General features: G+C 44.0%; 1 protein-coding gene across 1 annotated transcript in view; it reads left to right on the top strand.

Annotated features, from left to right (window-relative positions):
- Nucleotides 1-17414, top strand: part of lamb2l (laminin, beta 2-like) — a 47947-nt gene extending 30533 nt beyond the window's left edge. The window contains exons 11-35 of the mRNA XM_070910788.1: nucleotides 13-192; nucleotides 282-394; nucleotides 696-775; nucleotides 908-1064; nucleotides 2384-2524; nucleotides 2696-2857; nucleotides 2972-3093; nucleotides 5302-5422; nucleotides 5812-6004; nucleotides 6121-6264; nucleotides 8893-9124; nucleotides 9211-9374; nucleotides 9474-9698; nucleotides 10078-10292; nucleotides 10418-10514; nucleotides 11276-11648; nucleotides 11751-11935; nucleotides 12138-12385; nucleotides 13737-13952; nucleotides 14063-14207; nucleotides 14344-14551; nucleotides 14978-15119; nucleotides 15324-15500; nucleotides 15658-15823; nucleotides 16625-17414. Coding sequence (XP_070766889.1) covers nucleotides 13-192; nucleotides 282-394; nucleotides 696-775; nucleotides 908-1064; nucleotides 2384-2524; nucleotides 2696-2857; nucleotides 2972-3093; nucleotides 5302-5422; nucleotides 5812-6004; nucleotides 6121-6264; nucleotides 8893-9124; nucleotides 9211-9374; nucleotides 9474-9698; nucleotides 10078-10292; nucleotides 10418-10514; nucleotides 11276-11648; nucleotides 11751-11935; nucleotides 12138-12385; nucleotides 13737-13952; nucleotides 14063-14207; nucleotides 14344-14551; nucleotides 14978-15119; nucleotides 15324-15500; nucleotides 15658-15823; nucleotides 16625-16761 — 4343 coding nt within the window. The 3' untranslated portion in view covers nucleotides 16762-17414. The remainder of the gene's footprint in view (nucleotides 1-12; nucleotides 193-281; nucleotides 395-695; nucleotides 776-907; nucleotides 1065-2383; nucleotides 2525-2695; nucleotides 2858-2971; nucleotides 3094-5301; nucleotides 5423-5811; nucleotides 6005-6120; nucleotides 6265-8892; nucleotides 9125-9210; nucleotides 9375-9473; nucleotides 9699-10077; nucleotides 10293-10417; nucleotides 10515-11275; nucleotides 11649-11750; nucleotides 11936-12137; nucleotides 12386-13736; nucleotides 13953-14062; nucleotides 14208-14343; nucleotides 14552-14977; nucleotides 15120-15323; nucleotides 15501-15657; nucleotides 15824-16624) is intronic.
- Nucleotides 17415-18247: the final 833 nt, after the last annotated feature.

Here is an 18247-nt window from a genome sequence, read left to right as displayed (position 1 = left end):
TCTGACCGCCAGCTTGTGACTGTGACCCAGTCGGATCACTGGAGGGAGGAGTGTGTGACAGTCACACCGACCTGAACATGGGGATGATCACAGGACAGTGTCGCTGCAAAGCCAATGTCAAAGGCACGCGCTGCGACGACTGCAAGGAAGGTTATTACGGACTCAGCCAGAACGACCCACTGGGTTGTCAGCGTACGTATCTGTGCGTGTGTGTTTGTGCAGCGATGAAGATGGTTTCATCGACCACTATCTTATTCTTTGTGTGCGTGTGTCTCCATCAGCTTGCAACTGTGACCCTCGTGGCATCATCATGATGGGAGCTCCTTGCGACCAGATCAGTGGGGACTGCTCCTGCAAAAGATATGTCACTGGTCGCTACTGCAACCAGTGTCTGGTTAGTAACAACTTTTGGTTTCATACCAAAAGATCATGTTGCTGTTGATTAGCATTACTAAACAGAGAAACGTTAGGTTAGGCTGTTTGGCTGTTGAATGTAATGTTTTTAAATATTGTATAACAATTGAAAGCAATTGTGTCAAGAGAAATAGATATCTTGGTGTCTTTGATGAAGGGACATAGTACACAGTAACAACTGTGCAAGCTGTACAAGGACAACAGATCGTCAGACGCTGTGCAGAGATATATAGATATATCACTGTGCATCCTGGTTTTGAGGTTTATTTCTCTCCCCGTAGCCTGAATACTGGGGGCTCAGTAACGACCTGGCCGGCTGCAGACCATGTGACTGTGACTTTGGTGGAGCCTTCAACAACAGGTACAGTACAGATTTTCAGTGAGGCTGAGACTGTTCATGAGTGAAGACGACAAAGAGGTAGAGAGAGAAAGAAGAAAAGGTCAAGATCAGATTCAATTGGCATTTAAAGTTTGTCTCTGTCTGTCACTGAAGGTGCATGATGGAGAACGGCCAGTGTGACTGCAGGAGGCATCTAATTGGTCGACAGTGTTCAGAAGTCCAGCCTGGGTATTTCTGTGCCCCGCTGGACTACTACAAATACGAGGCTGAAGATGCCGCTGGACACTCCCCTGGTGACTCCGCACTGCCGGTGAGCGCACTGTTCAGTGTAGCTCACTAATTCACATTTCAGGTCACAATAATTAAGACTTAAAGTAGACCTCCATCAAAAGAGGGAGAGATCAGTTTGAAGGCTTATTAGAATCAGACACAAAGACATCCAAAAATATACACTTTTTACTGCAGAACAGTCACAGTTGTCTTTTATTTGATCAGCTGATGGTTTTAATAGAGGCGATTGTACAGTGGTGTTACAGAGTGGCAGTTCAAACAATCTTTGACCGGCTTACAGAGAGCACTTAGACCAGACAACTGACAACTTTTATTTTGGCTTGTTATTATGTTAACTCTTGGAATTACTGTTAATTAGCGACAGCTGATATGATTCAAAGTACAGCAAACACACAGTATCACACACAGATCTATAAACACCAACACATACACGCCAAGATATTGCACATTCCCCTCAATAAGAGCCGTAACGTTGTTTTCGTGTAACATCCAACCTGTTACAGCAAGAAGACAGCCACTGTGACAGGCCTGTTCCTGCTGTCATGGACTCATCTTACCTACCTATCAGTCGTACATCGCTGTCTCTATCCTCTCTGTCTACCCGCTTCCTCGCATTCTTTACTGTCTCTGTCTGTGTCCGTCACCACCCTGCATCCACCTCCGTCCTCCCCACTCTAAGCAGACCCCCTGCCCCCTCCACTTCCCCATTCAGCCCTTTGGGCAAGCTGAGACAGTCCACACTTACAACATCACCGCGACAGGAATGTGGAAAAAAAGGCAAAGTATTGACTTAAGAAGGTTATGAGATAAAGGCAACAGTGCAAAACACTAAGCAAGAGGAGCTGCGTCTTTGACATATGAGGCTGTTGTCTTTAGGGGGTGAACATGTCGTGCTTAACTGGCTCTGGATGGAAATTGAGTGTTCATGGAAAAGGACAACAAAGAGGTACAGAATATGCAGGATACAGTCAAAGTCCTGCATTTCTGTGCAGAATTCCAACTCCACAGTAGCACAGATACCAACCTGTCACAACTAATTGCTGCACGGCACACACACTTACTAACACATATAACACACGCACACACACACACACACACACACACACACACACACACACACAGAAAAACACACTCTCACCATCACATTCTTTGTTTCTGTCTGTCACACTCCGGCAATTTCAGCACAGCACGGCTCTTTCTGCTCTGAGTGGTCATTTTCAGTTTTGGAATGAGAAAGCTGTGCAGGATTAACCCCTGTAGGTTGTAAGTGTAGTTGTAAAAAGTTGTAAAAGTAAAAGTATGATCGACACAAGCATGAACATTCTCCTCTCCTCTCAGGGAAAAGTTCGTCCTCAGGCAGAGACTGACTGTGTTCAGCACCTCAGCAACCAGCTGAGGAGGCACCGGCGTCACCGTCGCATTACCAACTCACAGCAACATCGGGCAGCACTGAGACGTATCCGCCAGCTTCAGCAAACAGTAGGATATTTGCTTCGATTGATTCACTGATTTCATTCATGGTTTGGACAAAAAGCAATGTAGATTAGTGGTTTTAACCTTTTTGACTTGTGACCCCTAACATATATCTACTTGTAAAAGTACAATATTTGCCTCTGAAATGTTCTTTGGTGATCCGTCTGTCTCTCTCAGCCGGATGTGAGGACCGTTCACAGAGAGCACACTCCCAGCCACATGGTGTCGTGGACAGGACCTGGTTTTGCCCGCGTCAAAGATGGTGCCGGCCTGGTGTTCACTATCGACAACATCCCTTACGCCATGGAGTACGACATCATGATCCGCTATGAGCCTGAGGTGTGTGTGTGTGTGTTTTTATTGATGTAAAACTACTCTTTTGTTACTAATTAATGAAGGTCTTTTGAACCAAGCCTTGTGTGTGTGTGTGTGTGTGTGTGTGTGTGTGTGTAGTCCACAGAGGACTGGGAGGCTATAGTTAGTATTACATCTGTACTGCTGCCGTCCAGTCTCCGGTGTGGAAACCTCCTACCAACTGAACAGCTCTACACAGTGACCCTGCCGCACCGCAACAGGTACCACAACCTGAATATATAAAAGTGTGTGTTTGTGTGAGAGAGGTGCCACTGCAGCCAGGATGTTTGTTCAAGTCACTTAAGATTTGTGCTGGTATCCCGTATGGTTTGTTTGTTGTTTTATAGCTCAGGAAGAATTGCATCATTACACTGTTATCACTTAAACCTGCCCTGGCTTGTATGAGTTAGGCCTGTATTTGTATTCTCATTTCACTGCACCCTCTGCAGTATGTTTTACTATTGATTCACTGATAGGAGGGCAAACATACCGGAAGGCCTGTGTAAGAATCAGGGACAGTAATATGAAAGGAAGGCAGGAGCTTTGTTTGCTGAAGTCTAGAGTGGGAAAAATCAGATACCTGTTGAAGACGAGCAGAAAGCAGTACAGAAACGGCAGAGAGATTGTATATCTAAGCCCATACACCTGGTCCAGGTCCATTGAGTTTATTTTTTTCCCCCTCTATCTTTAAAGGATCAAAGATAATTGAGGTAATAGTGTGCCATCAATATAAGAAAGAACTGGGCGAGATCCTCCATTTGGAGAGGTTTGGATTTAACATTGCAGGAAGGACGAGAATATTTGATAAGGCATGGAGACCAGTGTAGAGACATTTAAGGGGTCTGAGGGAGGAGGTGGGATGAAGGATCAACTTTTTTTCATCCTTGATTTGCTCTCTTGTTTCCTAACATGACTCTTGCTTTTTAAAAACGACTGAGAGATATTGACCGCCAGACCTACTGATATTTAGAGAACTATACAAAAATATAATACATGGAATTTGACTGTCCACAGTACCTGCTAGCTACAGAATGAACATGAATCAGACATTTATGTTCCCCACAGGATGAATCGTAATAACTTAAGTGGTCCTTTAACTCTTTGTCAGTTTAAAATTTGTATCTGTCCAATGCTTCGCTTTATGACATTCATCAGCTATACGTTGCGCTTAGTGCTAATTGACTAATGTTAACATGCTAACACACTGAACTAACATGGCGGACATGGTAAACTCTACACCTGCTAAACAACAGCATGTTAATATTGTTACTGTGAGCTTGTTAGCATGCTGACATTAGCATTTAGCTCAAAGCACTGCTGTGCCTCAGTACAGCCTCACAGAGCCGCTACCGTGGCTTTAGACTCTTGTTACCATACATTGCACTCCCTCCACTTTCCCTCCCATATTTTCACCTTACCCCACCTTTGTCATACCTAATGACATTACTGAGAGTGAAAGTTTTGTAGTTCAGATATTTTTAGTTCTCAGCTTATCATTTGTATGTTTTTTTCCTGAGTTATATTTACATTTACGACCCCCTGAAATTAAAGGATTACAGCGCGATATTTACCTCATATTGATCTGTTGATATGAAAAGCTTATTTCACTGTTGCATGGTCAACACATTAGACAGATTACTACAGATCAGACTACATTAAGTGTTAATTATCCCTTTATCCCCGTAGAGAAATCAAGCAAGCAAAAATAGGATATAGGATAAAAAAACAAGGAAAGCCTTACACTAAGACTGTTTACTTTCAACCTGCTGAAAAGCCTTTCAGTGTCTGAACTCATCTGGAACTAAGAGGTCAGGCCCTTCCCGGATCTGGCTTTCTCAGCGGACCGTAGCTTGCCTTCCGTTCTCTTCTGTGGTTGGTCCATCAGCCAAAACCAATTAACAAAGTGAGCCCAAAACACAGACCGAGTGGTGGAAGCCAAACACAGGTAGAGGAGAGTGGATGGAGTCACCACAAATATCACAAATACTGACATGACATGACAAGAAGTTTTACTTACCTAACACAGTCGTTCAGGTTTTAACAGCAGGAAAAATCATTCTGGGGGACTCAGTCGTGTGCAGTTATGAATCAGAATCAGAAATACTCTACTGATCCCCGGGGGGAACATTGGTCCATAAATAACTGTAGCCACCGCTGATTGGTCAGCGTTTCACAGAAGTCATCAAAAGCCTTGTGAGTGAGATCTAGTACTTGTCACTTCGTAGGGCGTCATGAATAGTTCCTCTTTCCACAGGAAATGAATGTACAGTGAGATGACATTGAGCCCGTTAGCGGAAGGAAACCGAGAGAGAGTGGAAAAGGAAAAGAGAAAAGAGATAGGAGTAGAGTCAGACAAACTATGGCATGTATGAATATATATGTATTAATTTATCTATTTAAGTGCTTTTGTATGTATTGCGTTTTTCCAGATACATCCAGATGCCAAGGCCGTTCTGTTTCGAGCCCAGTAACCGTTATGTGGTTGCAATCAGGTTCCAGCGCCACGGGGTCACACACAGACATCTTACTGCCTTCATTCTTATTGACTCGGTGAGCCAACACCGCCCGCCATCCTCATTATCCACCTTTATGCCTGCTTGAAAAGTAGCAGTGGCCATGGAAACTGAGATCACCTTGACTTGACAGCATGTTGCTCAGGGCTTCACCTATGAGGTTCCCCCTAGTGGTGGGAAAATATAAATGCAAATGCAAACAAGTAAATATACTTCCCTTTAAAGTAATTTCTTTAAACATGAAACAGATTTTGGTTGTTCAGTATTTAACTGTCCTCTGTTGTAGTCACTATCATTTTCTGAAACGACCTTCTTGTGATCAATATTTCCTCCCTGGCTCATAATCCCAGCCAATTTACATGCATTGCTATAAGTACAGTATAATCTTTTTCCTTTTTTAACCTTTGTTTTTTTTGTCCCCAATAGCTGGTTCTGATCCCTAAATACACTGAGCTTCCTGGTTTCCAAGGTAACGAACCGGAGGCAGAGCAGCGGCGGGACGAGATGATTCGCTACATGTGTCTGGATTCCTTTATGATCACGCCGATGCCCGCGCTGGCTGAGATGTGCTCCAAACTCATCTGTAGCATTTCATCCATCATTCATGATGGAGCTCTGCGTGAGTAGAAACAGAAACAAACACACTGACAGTTCAAATCCTTGGTTTATTTTTAAATGATAATAAATGGCTGACATTTTCTTTCTGGTCTTTTTTGGTATATCTGTTGTGTCCAGCCTGTCAGTGCGACCCTCAGGGCTCCCTCAGTGGTGAGTGTGATAAGGTGGGAGGTCAGTGTCGTTGTAAACCCAACGTGATGGGTCGACTCTGTGACCAGTGTGCCCCAGGAACCTACGGCTTTGGAGTGAATGGCTGTACTGGTGAGTCTGTCACATGATAACACCTTTACCCAACACCATCTGTCCCTTAACCCAAAGCTAAATGAAAATGTTGTTGCTGACGTCCTTTGTTAAAAAAAGCCTTAAGACATTCTGTAAACTAGGTTCTGAAATGAATTGCATTAATTATATGACACGATGCCTGAGCATGCTGTCCCAGCACAAAGCTGAGGGCATCATTTGAATCCGCCGCAGCGTCTCAAACAGAATGGCTCGCTGTACATACACCAATCAGGCATGACATTATGACCACCTGCCTAATATTGGGTTGGTCCCCCTTTTGCTGCCAAAAGAGCCCTGACCCGTCAAGGCATGGACTCCACTAGACCCCTGAAGGTGTGCTGTGGTATCTGGCACCAAGATGTTAGCAGCAGATCCTTTAACCTCCTAAGACCCAAGCTCTATCTTAATTTCTCTTTGCTATTTGGGCTTATTGGGACCTGATAAGTATAAAAACTAAGCATCATCTGTTGACATGATGTGGTTCCGCATTAGGGGACAATTTTGAATTTCCATATAAGCAGAATTAAGTATTATGGTATAACCCAAAATGTGATGTCCACGCATGTGGATGCCAGGTCTTAGGAGGTTAAGTCCTATAAGTTGCGAGGTGGGGCCTCTATGGATCGGACTTGTTTGTCCAGCACATTCCACAGATGCTCAATTAGATTGAGATCTGGGGAATTTGGAGGCGAAGTCAACACCTCAAATTCGTTGTTCCTCCTCAAACCATTCCTGAACCATTTTTGCTTTGTGGTGGGGCGCATTATCCTGCTGAAAGAGGCCACAGCCATCAGGGAATATCGTTTCCAAGAAAGGGTGTACATGGTCTGCAACAATGCTTAGGTAGGTGGTCAAAGTAACATCCACATGGATGGCAGGACCCAAGGTTTCCCAGCAGAACATTGCCCAAAGCATCACACTGCCTCCGCCGGCTTGCCTTCTTCCCATAGTGCATCCTGGTGCCATGTGTTCCCCAGGTAAGCGACGCACACGCACCCGGCCATCCACGTGATGTAAAAGAAAACGTGATTCATCAGACCAGGCCACCTTCTTCCATTGCTCTGTGGTCCAGTTCTGATGCTCACGTGCCCATTGTTGGCGTTTTCGGCGGTGGACAGGGGTCAGCATGGGCACCCTAACTCGTCTGCGGCTATGCAGCCCCATACGCATCAAACTGCGATGCACTGTGTATTCTGACACCTTTCTATCAGAACCAGCATTAACTTCTTTGGCAATTTGAGCTACAGTAGCTCGTCTGTTGGATCGGACCACCCGGGCCAGCCTTCGCTCCCCACGTGCATCAATAAGCCTTGGCCGCCCATGACCCTGTCGCCGGTTCACCACTGTTCCTTCCTTGGACCACTTTTGATAGATACTGACCACTGCAGACCGGGAACACCCCACAAGAGCTGCAGTTTTGGAGATGCTCTGACCCAGTCATCTAGCCATCACAATTTGGCCCTTGTCAAACTCGCTCAAATCCTTACGCTTGCCCAATTTTCCTGCTTCTAACACATCAACTTTGAGGACAACAGTTGTGCTGCACATAGCTACACCAGACACGACACCTGACTTCAATTCACTGACCAAGCTGGTCAGAGGCTTTATTCTTTCCACTCACAGTGACACTCTTGTCACAGAACGCCCATGTGTGACTAGTACAGTTGTTCAAGCCCAGTGATGGCTGGGTAATTGTGTCAGGTGTAATCCGTGCTTGTCCGACTTCTTTGTTGTTTTTGTTCTTTTGTTTGTTTGTTTTGTTCAGATAATTTATTTCTGTTAGTAAGTAAGCTACTGTAAGTCGGCAAAACAGTTTTTTGAGGTGAAAGGTGAGGAAAATAATCGGCCAGTCCTCTACTTTTGACATTAACATCCCATTTCCAATATCCAAGAGAAGTCAGATTGACTCATGCAATTTCAAGCCAAAAGAGCAAATTGTTTTAGTCTACAATAAAAATATAGAGCAGTCACAACATTGACATTGTACAGGTAAAACATTCAAGTTAATTTCTACTTTCCCCCAGCCCCCGTTAGAATTCAAACTGATGCTGCCGAATCAGATACCAATACAAAATGTGAAAACAGAATTTTGATGACTGGGGGCAGCTGTGGCTCAGGACGTAATCCCAGGGTTTGGTGATTTGATCGCTTGTCCTCCTGTCCGTGTATCAATGTGTCCTTCCTGTTCAAGACACTGCTCCCAAAACCAGCGCCATGCATGGCATCTCTGCCTTACACATTGGTGTATGTGAATGGGTTAATGTTGAAAATCACTATATGAATGCAGTCCATGAACATTTTACCATACGTGTTTGTTTTATCTCTTAGATGTTAAGTAATATTTAATCACACATTTGCACAAACCATTGACCTTGACTATAGAGCTGCAGTGTTTGGCTCTAAGGAAATAGACACATTGTTGTATGATTATGTGTCATAATGTTTCATGTTGAAAGAAAAACCTTGTGCACATGCCCCCTTTCCAAGAAGAAAAGAATCATTTGAATAACTCATTATATGTTGTTTTCCTGATTCCAGTAAGAAGCACAAAAGGGATTGTCAATAGAAACACAGTGATTAACCCTTTAAATGCCTCCTCTCGTTCAGCCTGTGACTGCCACTCAGAGGGCTCATTGAGCCACCAGTGTGACCCAGTTACAGGCCAGTGCCAGTGCAGGCAGGGAGCCACCGGGCGTCAGTGCTCAGACTGCCAACCAGGCCAGTGGGGCTTCCCCAGCTGCAGCCCCTGTCAGTGTAACGGCCACGCAGACATCTGTGACCCCCGCACCGGGGAGTGTGGAGACTGCAGGGACTACACAGCAGGACACCTCTGTGAACGGTAAGGACCCCTCAGACTGTCAGACTTTACTTCACTTTGTCCCTGGTTGTCAGACTGATGGTAAATGTCTCCCTTATTGGTCCCAGTTGTGTGGATGGGTTCTTTGGAAACCCGGTGCTTGGTTCAGGGGAGCACTGTCGGCCGTGCCCCTGCCCTGGTAACCCCGGCTCGGATCACTTTAACGGCCACTCCTGTCAAGCTGACCACACCTCTGACCAGATCATTTGTAACTGCAGACAAGGTTTCACTGGTGAGCTATCACACTACCCACCCCCTGCTGAAGTCTCACATCAGTGAACAGCAGCTTTAAAGCTAATTGTCTTATCATATTCTCCCTTTTCTCCCCAAGGGCCCCGCTGTGACCAGTGTGCTCCTGGTTACTATGGCAACCCAGAGCAACCGGGTGGGCAGTGCCTCCCGTGCAAGTGCAACGGCAATATCGACACCCAGGACACTGAGTCATGTGACCCCAGGACCGGCCAGTGCCTCAAGTGCCTGTACCACACAGACGGCCCGTCCTGTGCCCACTGTCAACATGGTTACTATGGCAACGCTTTGGCCCACGACTGCAGACGTGAGTAATGATGGCAGATAGAAATACATCTTTATGCATTGTTTATTTTTTTTCAGTTGTAACCAGCTCAGATTGATTTTGTTATCTTGCCCCCCCCCCCAATGTTTGGTTTCTTGAATGGGCTGAAGCTGATTTTATTGATTTTATTTTGTTGACTTGGATATGACTGTATGACAAATATGATGACCAACTAGTTTCTCAGCGTTGAAGTTTAAAGACAAAAAAATGTTTCATTGTATGTATAAACAGTATGTCTTAACCACAAAGTTTTCTTAAAGGATTAATTTTGTCATTTTAGTGCTGTGGAACATACAGACACTGAGTAGAAACTTACTGTCTTCTCTCTATCTGTGCATTGAATATATGTTTCTCTTCCCAGGCTGCACCTGTGTGACTGCTGGCACCGTCCAGTCTGCTTGCAGTGATGGACAGTGTCACTGTGACCGGCAGACTGGTGCCTGCCCATGCAGGGAGAACGTGGCCGGCCATAACTGTGACCAGTGTGCTCCTAACCACTGGAACTACGGTCAGGACCGAGGCTGCGAGCTCTGCGGCTGCGACCCACAACACGCCCTGGGAACTCACTGCAACATGGTGAGGAAGCACGAAGGCCTTGGAAAGCCTGAGAGTGGATAACGCAAAGACAAGAAGTATAAGTTTGTATTCTTATCTGTCTGTCTTGCAGTGTTTGTCAATCAGTCTCCCTCTGTCCTCTGCAGTTCACAGGCCAGTGTCACTGTCGCCCAGGATTTGGAGGTAAACAGTGCACTGAGTGTGAGCAGCTCCACTGGGGAGATCCACAGGTGCAGTGTCAAGGTAACTCACCTTGTCACAAATACTATAGAATAAATATCACTTGTGAACAGGAATGGGCATACTTTACTTTGCGTGGCGGCTCACATTTTTTATTTAGTTCTCAATTTAGAGCAGAAATTATGCAGAAACATTTAGTGAAGCTATAAAACAGTCCATCAGTGTGTCATGTTCAAACGCACCAAAATCCACTTTCTATTCTTTTCAATTAAAAGGGGACAAGACACATTTTGTGAATTGATCCTGCCTCGTTTGCCTCACGATCAGTTCAATGTGACTGAACTCTGAGCTGAGAAAGGCCAGATTTACTGACTGTGTCCACTCAGGAGGCGTAGCGTGAGCAGCAGCAGCAGCAGCAGCAGTCTTCCATCATGTCCACAGGATGCGTTCAGGCACAGTATTGAGTGTAGGTCACCTGGAGAGCCCAACACACTGTAGTAACATAAAGCAAAACTGAAGAAAATAGATTTGAAGCCTAAAAATGCGCTTTTACGCACAAGTAAAACACAAGCCGCTACGTGGCCTGTGTAGGAGCGTATGTGTTCCATCAAACACGTGTAAAATGGACGACTGAAAAACATGCCGTGACCTGCTGCTCCACCCCCCCCCCCCCCATCAGTGTTATCTTGTAACATCTCTTTGTCATTTCCCATGAGGTTCGTCTGACTCCTTTTCCATTAATGATATAGTAAAACCTTCAGATTATAATGTTATCATGTTCAATTTAGTCGTGTCTTCCCCTCCTGTGTCTTCCTTCCATTCAGAGTGTAACTGCCATCTGCTGGGCTCAGAGATGGCCCAGTGTGACCGAATAACGGGAGCGTGCGAGTGCCGGGAGGGAGCAGCAGGGAAGCACTGCGATGAATGCGCTCGCGGCTTCACTGGCGTCTTCCCCAAGTGTGTCCAGTGTCATCCGTGCTTCCAGCTGTGGGACGATGCGGTGTGCCAGATTAAAAGGGACCTGGAACACATCCAATACTCCGTGCAGAACATCCTGGAAAGCGGGGTCACGCCAGGAGTCGGGGACACCCGCATCAAAGAGCTAGAGAGGAAGCTGAAGCAAGTGCAGGATCTGATCAGTGCGGAGGACAGTGACAGGATCCACCAGCTGATTGGACAGAGCATCGATGACCTCAGGTGATGATTCGTAGTGTTTGGATGTTGATTGAGGGTTAGGATGATTTACCTGACACCATCTGCTGAGATATTATATAAAATACCCTGATCTGTGTGTTGCAGGGCTGAGATCGCCCTGACCGATGGGCGTCTGATGGCCGTCACCCGAGAGCTAAATACAACAGCAGGAGAAGAAGCGGCCCTGAGACGCACATTGAGTGACCTAGAGAGAGAGCTGAGGGACATCAACACCACTGTGGCTCACAAACAACACCTGCTGGATGACTACCTCACCTCAGGATTTGCAGGTAGCAAACTCAATCAAGTCGGTAAAGCTTTGAAAAACATCATGTGTGAGTAGAGTTCAGAACTCCCCTCAGATTTCTGTAAACACGGCATAAGTAGACATTAAAAATATGTGTGATACAAATCAAGCTGCTGCAAAATGTTGTGAAAACAATAACAAAAAAAACAATTGTATATAAAACTCCTGCTCCTGATTCCTCACAGATCAGTTTGAGAAAGTGAAGAAGCACTATCGGGAGTCAGTGAAGGCTGAGGAGAAGTGCAACTCTTCAGTGTTCGGTCCTTCCAGTCCTGTGGAACAGTCCAAAGCAACCCGCGCTCTCACTGGAGACCTGCTGGATGCCAGTAAAGACAAGTTCCTCCGCACTGTGGCTGCTCAGAACAAATCATTAAACGAGCTGCAGCAGAAAGCCCACGACCTGGATAAGAAGGCCCATCACCTCAGTCACAAGGTAGGCAGTGTTGCATTTATCATTTCCTTCATTTGTCCATGTAATTATCTCGCACAGTGTGTGCAGTATTCATCTACTGTTGAAAACATTCCTGCAATTTGTATTATGTCTGTTTATCATCCATCCATTCAATTGTTCCTCTGGAAAATGGACAAAATTTCAATTTTCTTTTTTTTCCCGTTTTCATCTTGAGGTGGATAATCTAATATATATCTGATAATCTAAAAATGTATCCAAAACCCCAAAAAACGCTTCTGTTCTCAACATTTAAAGCAATTAAAAATTTACATTTGAGTTCAATTTTAATGTTTTTATGTCATTTTGTCAGAGGACTACTGTTAATGATAGATACTAATCTTTACTGTCAGGTTTATCAATAATGACAGCAGCCTATGTTGAACAGAAGACTGACCAAAATGCATTAGACTGTCCAGAAATAGTGTTTCTTTTTTGCACATGGAAGCTTTTGTTGTCGTCAATGTGTTTTTAATCATGGGAGTTTAGACAGTTATCCTGTCATGCACTACAGAACTGATTTGTTCAATTTGAATAGTTTTATGACGAGACAATGCTCTTGTTTGTGATATTTTTGCGTCCCACAGTGACATCTAGTGGCCACAAGTCATCAAAGCAGTTCCATTGCACCACGTCGAGTTTAGTGACCAACCCTGGATGTAGCCTATCACTGTTTGGGGAATCTGACACCCATGAGTCCCTCATGACCAAAAGCCCCAGCACTGGTCTTCCTCATCAGTGGTGGAGGGGGTCAAATAGATAGCACATGAAAACAGATCCACACAAGTGGACAGTAAATACAAAAGCAAATGTCACACATAGGATACATACAAGGAACAACCCCCCTCCACAAACAGTGTGTAACTTATTTTTCACAATACAGCTGATACTTCTTCTTTAGGCTTAGTCTGTAGTTGATTAAATATCGTTACATTGCATAGCTTACATATATTACTTACAGATATTTCTCGTGAGTCTAATAATGCAAATACATTCATGACATAGGCTCCGTCTAACATTATTGGTGAAGAAACGCAGAAATACACAAACAAATAATACGCAAGCCGTATGTCTCACTTATGATATGATTGATATGCTGTAAATTTTTAATAGCATAAATAATTCATCAGTATTTTACTGCCCTTAAACTTAGTTTGATTTGACTTCATAGAACTATGCGCGAATTATTAGTCCCAGCTTGTTGTGGAAAATGTTTCTGACTATAAAAGTGTAAGTTACTTTCAGTAGCTGACAGTAGTTTCCACTTTGTTTTAATTCATTTCTGAATGTATTTCTATTCATTTTCTTATTCCATGTATTTTATTGCACCCTCCAGGTATGTGGTGGTCACAGCAATGCCAGCGCCAATGGCAGTTGCTCAGACAGCCGATGTGGCGGTGCCGGTTGCCGTGACGATCAGGGCAATCGTGTATGTGGAGGAGAGGGGTGCAACGGGACAGTGAGCGCTTCTGTCGCAGCACTGAGTCACGCCAGGAACGTCAGCGACAGTCTGGACGCTGCCAATGAGGACCTGCAGAGCGTGGCGAGAAAGGTGCCGAGAGTTTGGACAGAGTGATGGTGTATCCTCTTATCTGACATGACTGGAGACTATAAAGGATAAAGTTTCTCTGTTGACTTGACATCTCGGTTCCCTGTGTCCAGCTCCAGGATATAGCCTCTCTGACACAGGATGTGAAGAACCAGGCGATGAACACACTGGAGAAAGCCCAGAAGAAGAAGGACCACTTTGAAAACAACAACAAAAAGCTCAAAGATTTCATTAAGAAGATCAGAGACTTCCTCACTGGTATGTAGATGTAGTTTTAACTGGTTGTGTCACCTTAAAAGTCCAACTTAAGTTCAACTGCAGCCAGATTTCTGCTGTGGGCTTTGTTTCTACATTTTGCATTTATTTTCTCTCCTTCCTCCCTTTTGCTGTCCAGAGGAGGGAGCAGATCCAGAGAGCATAGAGAAGGTGGCTCTGCAGGTCTTGTCGATCTCCCTGCCAGTCAACAGGACCACTCTGGACAAAATGGTCATGCAGATAAAGGACAGAATTTCCAACCTCACCAACATCGAGGGGATCGTCAACCAAACCTCGCAGCACATCAGCAAAGCCAAGGAGCTGCTCGACAAAGCTAAAGATGCAAAGTAAGTACTGTTTTTTTTAAACTGAAGACCACATTTCCCACAAACCATCTTGCTTACTGTCAGGAGGAGCAGGATGGCCAACGCTTTAAGGCTGTGCTTCTTGCATCGTCACAGGTGATAATAATGCACTGGTCAAACTTACACAATGCAACCAGAATATCCAAAACACACACACACACACACTCACACTCCAAGATTGCTGCAGCTCCTTTTTCTGTTTTTCCCCTTTGTAGCATAGATTTTGAATTATGGTATTTTTCCTTGTCTTGTTTGCTTACAGTGGTTTTAAAGTGGCAGTGACTTTGTGTTAGTGTTTAAATGCTGCATAGATACCTTTAATTAAATTCAATCTTATTTCCTACACCGACTACAACATATACTCATTACTGAGGACTATACGTCTAATTTCTGGTTGGCATTGTGCAGGAGCCGAGCAGAGGGAGTGAAGGATACAGCTAATAATACCAAGCAGGCGTTGGATGTGTCTGAGAAGGCCATAGAGAAAGCAAGAGCGGCCCTGAAGGAGGCCCACAGCAACCTGAACAGCACGAGGAATGCTACAGCTGAGGTACAGCACGCTTGAAAGTTGTCCGTGTGTTTGTGTGTGTGATAACTACTAATGTGTAAAACTGTAGGTTTTCACATATTCTCCTTACTTCCACCTGCCTGTAGAGCACTTTATTATAAGGGTTTTTTTTGTCTTTCCAACATCAAAATACTACATATTTCTCCATCTTAATTTGTAACTTTTTTATGTCTCATTCCCTCCTAGGTGGATGTGAGGCTGACACAGCTGGAGGATAAGCAGATGGATGTCATGATGCGTTTAAACAACCTCTCCTTAGGGGTGGAAGCCCTGAGGAACAAGACGGAGCAGAACAGAGAGATGGCAAAGGATGCTAAAGCACTGGCTAACAATGCTACACACCTAGCATCCTCACTGGAGCAGGTGAGTGTGTGGGCGGCAACTTTGTTTTTTTTATTTTTGTCCGAAAATGCATGAAAGGAAGCAAACACTGTGGACAACACCAGTAAATTAAATGTTTTTGTTTTTTTACAGTAAATAAAGTCAACTCATAACTAACTAATATTGTGTCGTCTCCCAGAGCCTCAATGACACAGAGAAACGGTACCATGAGCTGCAGATGAAGGTGGACTCTCTTGGTGGGGACTCCGGAGGTCTGAACAGCATCAACCAGAAGGCCATGGACATCAAGAAGGAGGCAGAAGACCTCCTCAACAAAGCCAGCAAGGGAATAGAACAGCTCAGGAGTGAGTACATGAAGCTGCTCTTAGTGTTCAATCTTTTCATTGGGGGGGGACATAATAGTGAGTGTATTATTGCAAAAAGCACACGAGTGTTCTCCACAAAAAACAAGGATCTCAAAACCTCACGGTGACGGGGAAATGCAGCTTTGTAACAGTGACGATTTAGGCCTTTTACAACCAACAGATTTCAGTCGGTAATATATCAAATTTTGATCACTTGTATAGCTCCTCAGGTAATTAATTAATTTACGTCCCCCCCGACTCATCATGAAGTTATGAAGAAACAAGCTGCATTTATACAAATCATTGGTTTATTTCTTCATTTACTCTTTCGTTCATTTATTCAAATTCACAGGCTATATTTCAGAGACATGGTCATGTTGTTATAGTGTATTTCTCACCACAATGTCAGCATCCCGCCCTCTATTTAAGTGAGGCTTTGCTTGCTCACAAAGCGACTGGAGTGTCTCGCTGTCAATCAACATATCAATAACTCTGACCTTCACGAGCAAAATGAGGCATCAGCTTGGTCGTGACCCCATTTTTACATCTATTTATCTCAATCCAAGCAACATGCATCAAACTTTGCTTGTGCCCAGTTCTTGTCAAAGAGTTCACCGGGGGGGGGGGGGGGATAAGGCACAGGGATATATATACAGGGATATACAGGGACACATTAAATCAGCTGCAGGGTTACTTTCTATAGCTTAATACCAAAGACAAGTGTTGATGATGGCATCCACCTGTAGTGATCCCCCTGCTGTTACCCATTGTGACCTCTGTGTTCACTCCCTGTGGTCGCAGAGCTGGAGAAAAAGTTCAAGAGCAACGAGCAGCGGATGCAGAGGCAGCGCATGGAGCTGGACGGGCTGAAGGAGAACGCCACCGTGGTGCGGGACGAGATCCGGGAACAAGTGCAGAAGTACAGTAACTGTGTGTGAGGATGTTACAGTTTCCCCCGTTTACCATTTGCTGCTGTAGTCCAGAGCAGAGTTACGGCTTGCGCTGTGACTGGGACAGAAAAACTACATCACTCATGAAAATAAACCGCTGCTTTGGTACCTCCTCTCTTTCACTGTCATATCATGTTTTACACATTACCTGTCAAGTGTTATATCACAGAAATGCCTTCCTCTGTCCATGTACTGTACCACTTTGTGACTCCTTGATATCTACACTATCCTGTGTGTGGGTGTTTATGTTTTTAAGCTACTGTATTACAACAAGTGGAGAGTATTTGTTTCATTGTATAGGCCATGACAATTGATTTCATAAAAAACAGAAGAAATATATCAGAGTATGTTATCAGAACTTTGTTATTTTGACCAAAAGTACTTTAAAGATTGTTGATTTTAAGATTGTGTTTTCTTTCTGTAATTTGACCACATGTGTATGGTATTTACAATATGACATTCCTATTAAGAAATGTGTGGAAAAGTTTGATTTTGAAACTAAATTGTGTTTTCATTTTTATTACAAAAGAAACTCTTGATTAAATACATGCAAAAGCGTACACAAGTGTTCTCATAAGCAAAATTCATTCCGAGGTGTGACGATGGAGACAAATAAATTTGACACAGTTTATGTAAATTCATCACATTGTGTGTCCTGTTTGTGTGATCGTGTGTGCGCAATATCAAGTTTGTGTTGTCTATATCAGTGGTTCCCAACCTTTTTCTTAAGGGACCCCTATTTTACCATTGTGTATACACTGACGACCCACACTGCCCACCACCCATACAAAAAGGGGAAAAAGCAGCCTACTTCTTTTGAAATATCTTTATGTATATTTCATTATAGTCATTAAATAAAAAACAGTAACAGCAGAGAACAATTAACTGTACAATTCACCTAAATAATGAACGTAACACCTGCAGGAAGTTTGTGTAAAACTAGCAATTTGTGTAAAACTCCTGTGGTTAATTTCCTGTGGATATGTATGTCACGATTGTTCCTTGTATTTTTAGGAACACAATTCTATGTTTGTATTATGATTTTCTTTTAATTTCACTATCGTACATATCATACATGCATTTTAATAGTCTGGCTTTTTAATACATAAAGTTATAAACTTATAAAATAAGCTTTACATTTAGTTGTGTTAGTTACACACACAGGTGTTTTCAGTTAATCTGACTGATTAGACTTCTTCTCAGGACTGTGAGGGCGTGTACAGACTGGGCTTGACTGACATTCACCTGACCCTATGGCTGCTTGTTTGTGAAAGGGGGTTGCTCGTAGTGATGACCGCCTGACTCTGCAGATCACCTCAGCTTTATGGAGCTGTGCAATTGTACTGTTTCGGTTCACTTTCAGCTCACTGTACTGTCTCAGCACCAGACAGAGTGAGAAGACCAAGTGGCTCCCAATCCAGGGGTCAGCTCCCCTCCAGAAGGTCACAAAATAAATCTGAGCGGTCGATTTATC

Source organism: Enoplosus armatus, chromosome 8 (genome assembly GCF_043641665.1).
Source record: "Enoplosus armatus isolate fEnoArm2 chromosome 8, fEnoArm2.hap1, whole genome shotgun sequence".
Classification (NCBI taxonomy): domain Eukaryota; kingdom Metazoa; phylum Chordata; class Actinopteri; order Centrarchiformes; family Enoplosidae; genus Enoplosus; species Enoplosus armatus.
This window is presented reverse-complemented; position numbering and strand designations above follow the sequence as displayed.